Source organism: Nicotiana sylvestris, chromosome 9 (genome assembly GCF_000393655.2).
Source record: "Nicotiana sylvestris chromosome 9, ASM39365v2, whole genome shotgun sequence".
In the NCBI taxonomy this organism is placed as follows: domain Eukaryota; kingdom Viridiplantae; phylum Streptophyta; class Magnoliopsida; order Solanales; family Solanaceae; genus Nicotiana; species Nicotiana sylvestris.
Window position 1 is genome coordinate 87,282,371 of NC_091065.1, and position 7,989 is coordinate 87,290,359.

General features: G+C 38.8%; 1 protein-coding gene across 1 annotated transcript; it reads left to right on the top strand.

Annotated features, from left to right (window-relative positions):
- The first annotated feature begins 5,998 nt into the window (after positions 1–5,998).
- On the top strand, positions 5,999–7,711 carry LOC104234351 (uncharacterized). The gene is made up of 2 exons (XM_009787903.2): positions 5,999–6,322; positions 6,815–7,711. The coding sequence occupies exons 1-2, from the start codon at positions 5,999–6,001 to the stop codon at positions 7,709–7,711; spliced, it is 1,221 nt and encodes a 406-aa protein (XP_009786205.2).
- Positions 7,712–7,989: the final 278 nt, after the last annotated feature.

Here is a 7,989-nt window from a genome sequence, read left to right on the forward strand (position 1 = left end):
CATATATGCAATGATTCCAAAATATTATGCAAGCACGACGTCAAGGAAAGGAAGTAAGGGTTCCTGACCAGAATGTTATTGATAAATAAGGAGCCAGTGCGAGAGGTAAGTTAGACAAAGGAAATAACCCAAGAAAAATTACGCGGAATATTGATATGAGAATGGTCCAATGACTAGTTACCAGTTGATTCAGGAAGAGCCTAGTTATGGCCAAACAAGAGGTTATAGACGAATCAGCAGATCGTGCAAGATAAACATATTAAAACCCAATATAGTGAATTCATCCTCACAGTAATGTCGTTGTACTACTTAAGATATATTCATATAGGAGTCGGGATGGTTAAAGGTACCCTATAAATATTACGAGAATAAAAGTTCCACTAGGAAGACAGTCAAAATATCAGTTTAGAAGCAACCCTACAAGCACAAGGGCATGGAGGTAAGTAACTACGGACAATTATAGGTGAGGAAGAACATCAAAAGGTCCGTAATAAACTTACAGCTTTACAAGAGTCAGAGGTTCCTCCCTAAGTACTACAATGAAAGACTAGTTGAGGAAGTAAGGAAGAAGTCTTCAACCTAAGCTCAGTGACCCAAAGAGGGAATGGTCTTATAATAACAGTCTCACAACTACATTGCCTGCACTCCATAAGAAAGTGGCACCTACTGTGACTAATGAAAGGGAAGTAAAATCAGAAGTGATATTCAAGATCATATGAGTTGTATGGAATTCCAATATGTGTGGACACTAAGGTAAGCTAAGTATGCATGCAACAAGGGGGCAGGAAGACCAGGAAAAGTAATTGCTTACATTTAAAGAAAGCTGAGAAGGAACGAAAAGAATTATTCGATTAATGATCCAGAGTTAGTTACGTTATGAACGCTCTTAAAAGTTTGGAGTATTATCCATGTAGCATATATTCTTACAATCATACATTCGTAGAAGATTCTGGTATAAGTTAAAAGAAAGAATTGAGCTCAGGTCATAGACAAAGGATTGATTTGTTAGAATATTGTATCATGGATATTCAATAGCGTCCATGTAAGGATAAAGTAATGACTAATACCATGAGCCATAGATAGGAAGATAGCCTAAGCCTACATAAAGGCTGATTAGAAGGAAGATGAAACAAAAGAGTTATAATAACGAAGTCAATCAGGAATCTGATTATTGGACCTTGAAAATTATAGAAATCGTTCTTGAGAACATTACAGGATCACCCTTAATATCAAAGGTACAAGAGAGATAGTACAGTAGCCATATTCTATAATGGCTCTATGATAAAGCCAGTTAGAAGAGTACCAACCTTATAAGAAGTTAGTATGAAGCTCCTAACAGATTGTGTATGCACCAATGGTGCAAATGTATAATAAGAGCTTCAAGTTATGGATGTGAATTATACCTATATGGAAGGGAGATCATAAAAGAGATGAAGATATGATGCGAGATTAAGACAAAGGTAAACAACGTACGAGATACTCAAATGCAGAAGGTTGTGAACATTTCATACTTTGGATAGAAGGCTAGAAGCGGGGGGATTCAGTATCCAGGAATGATAGCGGCATCGTCAGTGGCATATCTTCCAGCCTGTGGTTTCTAGAGACCAAGAGATCTAGTTAAGAGAGTAAAGAAGAGTTAGAGACGATGTGATGTCTCGCTTGATGTTCCATCATAACATAAGGAAATCTTTGGTGCAAGCAAGTTAAAGGAAGGTTGTGAGTAGTATAAACAGATATGAGTAGGTCGCAAGCTAAGTATAGTAAAGCAACAGGGTTTTAGGAAGACAGGAGTAAGGATAAGAAAGGGCAAATGAGAAGGTGACGAGAATGGATAAGTCCTCAGAATTAAGCCCATGAAAACAAAAGAGCTAATGGTTTTTCTAAATTATACAAAGCTTAGTATAGCCTGAATGAACTCAAAGGAGTCTAAGACTAGTAGCATTTAGAAAAAATGGAATGTTGTTCTACTAACAGAATGAGGGTGTAATTGTGATAAATAAAGGATGTCGTTTGGGACTTCGATTGAGTAATGATTTGAAGAAACAAAAAAAGGGGATTTCATGAATTGTACAAGGTTAAAATACTCACGTAAGGTGAATCACATTGGGATGCTATAAAATACGGTTATGGAAGTGATATTCCCCGATGAGACATAAGCCCTAACGACAGTGTTACATAAAAGGTCAAGTTATCAATGGTAGATTATAAATCAATATTGAGGTGAATCAACAATGGATGGATAAGAGTTACAAAATATGAGATAAGAGTAGGCCATCATTCTTAAGATGAACAGTAATGAGGAAGCATTAAAGGACTTAGATTTATACGTATATGATAAGTAGTGAAAGAGTAACCTGGGGTTTGGTAGCAGACCTCAGTAATGATAAATCGAAGTAATAGTTATGGTATAATATGACCTACCTAGATCCAGTAAAGTCGTACAGATGGATAACTGGATCTATGAAACAAGATATAGCAATATTCGTAAGTTCGACAAAGTACCAAGCGAAGAGCTTCAAGTTTACCTGTAGACACCCAGAGGGATAGCTTGTCATAATTTTATATATGTTCACAAAGTGAGGCCGAGATATTGGCTAAAAGCTAGAGAAAAAAAGAGAGAAGAGTCGCATAGGCACACTTACAAAGTCAGAATCGTACATGATACATGATAAAAGGTAGCAACAGTTACAAGATTGGAAGGATTCCGACCATGAGACGTGGTGTGAGAAAGAGGCCTAAGGGGGGAATGCCCTGGCTTTTGGATTTATTCATAGAATAGTTGCAGAGATGGCAAGAAGAGTACTAAAGTATTCAAAAGACATAGTTTTCAAATAATAAGTGCATCAGTCAACAGTCGAGGACAAATGTTCCAAAGGGGGGAATGATGTTACACCCCATGTTTTCATTCGTGGAAGTACGCCATAAGTAAATTTATTTATGCTTGGAAATGAGATGTTACATCCCGCATTTTCATATGTTAAAGTTTCGTCGTAAGTTAATCGAATGTAAGTTCGTGAATGAAATTATTTTGGAATTATAAGTATTAAGCTATTTCAAAAAAATGATAAGTATATTCATGAAGGTGCGAGGGTAAGCGAATCGAAGAAAGTAAGTTTTGTCGAAGTTTGCCAAGTTGGGATAAAACACGGTCCGACTTATAATACCCGATATTTATGGACTAGTACCATACAAGGTACCACATGACCATGATAGTAAGGTGTATAATGTGTGATAAAAGTGAGTAGTATTTTAAGTAATTTGAGATAATTCTTAATTATGTGTATAATTGGATAATTAGTGACTATAGTGGGAGATTTACTAATTAATTAGTTTATTTGGATAAGTTTAATCATTCTCCTTAACGTGGCAGACCCAAGATTACTCTTAGTCATTAAAATAGGTGGCATGTAGGGGCCTTAAGGACAAAGATTAGTCATCCTAAAGTGGGGACCACTCTCTTTGATAAAGACACCAAGTCATTAAAGGGAAATGATATGTTTAGAATACATTGGGTTACAAAAAGCTCTTATGAAGTGAGATGCTCTTAAGAGCCAAGTACAAATGTTCCCATATCACTAAGAAAGTGAGGTGCTTATGTTTGCTAAGCTATCGGATGAAATCCACAAAATTCATACGAGACTACGTAGTGTAATAGAAACGGGATTTGCAATTCTAATGGATCCTGGTACAATCTCTTTCAAGAATATCATACGAATTTTTCCTTACTTCAATCCGCCGATACGTGTTATCGTAATTGACGTGTGTTAGAGGGATTGTCAAGAGAATCAGCTCAGGTATGTTAAGGCTATCCCTTCTTTCCTTTGGCATGATCTATACGATACAAACGAAACGAGCAAATGTACAATTTCCATAAATTACTCTATTCATAGAAATACTAGAGATGCATAAGTTATTAATTCCCATGTGTCATATTATTCTATCATCTGTTCATGCGTCTCAAAAAATACGTAAGTTGATAAAGTTTATTTCATGATACTAATCAAAGGCATAATGGTCCTATGACATTCCGAGAGATTTTATTGACGTACTTTTCATGCATTGCATTTATTTATATTGACTCATCCCCAGATGGCATTATATATATATATATATATATATATGGGACATGGGAAAAGGTTACGGTATTATATACACACTACCACCTGATCAGCTGGTATACGTTGATAATTTTGCCCATAGTGGCCGAGATGATATGATGGGAGGTCCTTAGAGGCTTGATGATATTATGAACACATGTACCTGTGCACGATAGGATATTGATATGCTATGAATGATACTTTAAGTATTTCATGATTTACAGAGTTATCCAAACTTACAGGTCGAGTCATGTACTCCATGTTTCTTCCATGTCTTTTATATACTTATTTATGTGTCATACATACTCGGTACATTATTTGTACTGACGTCCTTTTGTTGGGGACTCTGCATTTCATGCCCGTAGGTCCCAGACAGGTCAAGAGTCCTCCAAGTAGGCTATCAGCTCAGCGGAAGATGTTGGTGCGCTCCATTTGCTCCGAAGTTACTTATTTGGTCAATATGATTTGGACGTGTATTGTTTAGTATGGCGGGTGTTATCCCGACCTTTATGATAAATATGCACTCTTAGAGGCTTGTAGACATATGTCATGTACATAAAAGAATGTATGGCCTTGTCGGCCTATATTCAGTGTACGAGTGATCATTTTGGTCTTATAGGCCTGTATATCTTATCTAAAAGTTGGTATTATGTGTTTTATTCTGGTTATTCCACGGAAGTCGTTCCATCTCATTTACCTATCAAAGCATGATAAGAAAAGATACATTATGTTGGTACTCGGTTGAGTAAGGTACCGGGTGCCTGTCGCGCCCCGTCGGTTTGGGTCGTGACAATATATCACTTGTTTTGTGAAATACCCATTTGGACTTGAGAAAGCCAAATTGCAAAATCACTCAAACTACCGAGAGTTATAGAGTGAGTAACCGGGTGTGATTGTTATATTGCCGGGGAGTTAAACAGATTTATCTATATATCTAGGTTTTTGTTTGTCTTCTTTTCCTTCCGAGTCACTAACTTTGTTTTTGAATTGATTATAGGTTCAAGAATGGCTCTCAACAATAATGATCCTCTTGGAAACGTGCAAATGGGGGAGGACGTGGATGATGACCAAGTTGATAAGGTTTCTCTTGAACCTCAAGCAAATAGATGAGGCCACCCGCCTTAAGATAATGTTCACATTCCACACCCACCTCCTCCAAGAGCGGCGGCACACTGGGTATTGCTGTATGAGGGTTATGCAAGTGCTATACTCCTGCCCCGCATTAGGGCAGGCAACTTCCAAATCACCAATGTGATGCTTACACTACTTGAGCAACAGGGATTCTTCACTGGGGCTCCGAGTCAAAATGCTTACAAGAATCTCAAAGGGTTCGTCGATACTTTTTGGGGGAGAAAGCAAACTAATGTCTCCGAGGATGCACTGTGGTTGAGGATATTTCCCTTTCTCTACGGGAAAGGCATTGGACTGGTTAGAGAGATTGCCCAATCATTCCATCCATACATTGGATGAGTTGGCGGAAAAAATCATTGTCAAATTCTTCTCTTCGGGGCATATGGCGACACTTCAAGATGAGATTCTTGCGTTCAAGCAAGAGCCCAATGAGCCATTGCATGAGATATGAGAAAGATATTGTACCATGGTTAAAGAGTTCCCAAATAATGATATGACCGAGTCCATGATCCAACAAACCTTCTACAAGGGGATCAACACAACAAATCAATATGTGGTAAATAAACTCGCCGGTGGGAACTTCATGAACATGCCTTATGCCGAAGCTTGTTAATTTTTGGATGAGTTGGCAGATACCTCATAGGCATGGAAAAGTAGAGCCAATATCCCTCAAGGTGACCTAAATGTCATTCACCTACACCGGGAACTACATTATTATGGGCAAGCTATTGCCGAGTTGACAAGTTCAAGGGCTGAAACAAGTGAATGCGATGGAAGGTGTGAATATGGTGATGAACAACAGACGGAAAAAAGGTCAACAAATGCAAAGCCATCCAGAACAATTCATGCAAGATGATAGTGGGTATGACCAAGGTTATTTATTTAATGAGCAACAAGAAGAAGTGCAATATGTCAACAATTATCAAGGCCAAAGAAACAATGCTCAAGGACAAAATCAACAACAATGGCAGTCACAAGGAAATCAAGGATATTTGAACAACCAAGGCTACCAAGGCAATTGGAGTAGTGGTAAAATAATCAAGACAATTGGAATAATCAAGGTAACCAATGAAATTGGGGAGGCAATAATCAAGGTAATTAGGGTGGAACAATAATAACCAAGGGAATTAGGGGTCGGGTTTTCAAAGGCCCCCGATATTTCAACAAATAAGCACTCCACCTCCCTATCCTTGTCAAGGTCCGATCTCTTCCAACAACGAGATGGGTAGAATTGAGAACATGTTTAAATAGATGATAGAGAAGAATGTCGAGTCTGATGCTCAACTAGCCTCTCACAACACTTCTATTCGCAATTTGGAAGTTCAATTAGGATAAATCTCGCAAACTTTGAACACTCATCCTAAGGGGGCACTACCAAGTGATACTGTGGTGAACCCAAAGGGAGGGAACAACACCGGACATGCTATGGCCGTGACTACAAGAAGTGAAAAAGGTAGAGATGCAACCATCTCAAATCAAAGAAGAGTTGTGGATGATGGTGTAGTGGTTCAAGAAAATGAAATCCAAGAAATGTGGTTCAATCTAATGAATAAGTGAGAATTGATATTGATGAAAATGTGGAGTAGACGCAACAAGAAGTGAACCCGTCTAGGGAACACGTAATTGACATGCCGGAACCGGTAGTGCCAAAAGCTAAGGCACCAATGCCAAGGACTCCTCCTCAATACCCTCAAAGTCTTGCTAAGAAAAATAGCGAGAACCAATTAAAAAAGTTTATTGACATGATGAAGAGTTTGTCTATCAATGTACCATTGGTTGAGGCTTTAGAGCAGATGCCGAGTTATGCCAATTTCATGAAGGACTTGGTGACAAAGAAAAGATCAATGATTTGTGACACCATCAAGATTACACATCAAGTAAGTGCTATTGTGAACTCAATGGCTTCAAAATTGGAAGATCTGGGCGCTTTCACAATCCCTTGCACTATTGGGAGCGCCGATTTTGCCAAAGTTTTATGTGATCTAGGGGTGAGTATCAACTTGATGCCCTACTATGTGTTCAAAACTTTAAGTATTGGTAAACCAAGACCCACATCCATGAGGTTGAAAATGGTGGATCGTATAATGAAGAGACCTTTGGGTATTATCGATGATGTGTTGGTTCGTGTTGATAAGTTCATCCCCCCGGCGGATTTTGTGATTCTTGATTGCGAAGTTGACTATGAGGTGCTTAATATTTTGGGTATACCATTCCTTGCTACGGGGAAGGCTCTTGTTGATGTGTATGCCAGTGAGCTAACCTTCCGGGTGAGTGATGAAAAGGTGGTCTTCCATGTGTGCAAATCTGTGATGCAACCGAATAGCAATGAAGTTTGTTCGTTCTTGGATTTGGTGACCGATGTGATTATTGATGATTCTAGTGCCACAATGAATGTTGAGGATAATTTGGAAGTCATTTTGCTCAACCTTGATGATGAGGATGAGAAAGAAGGCTATGTGGAGTCTGTGAATGCATTGCAATGAATGGGGTCATACACTTATGAGCCTCGCAAGATATCCCTGGATCTTGAAAACCGGAAGACTCCTCCAACAAAGCTCTCAATCGAGGAGCCTCCCACTTTGGAGTTAAAGACATTTCCTCCACATCTCAGGTATGAATTCCTTGGCCCTTCGTCTACTTTACCAGTTATTCTTTCTTCTTGTTTGACTACCCTGCAGGTAGAGTCCACATTGGAGGTGCTACAAAGGAGGAAAAGAGCAACCGGATGGACATTGGTAGATATCCGGGGCATAAGCCCCAC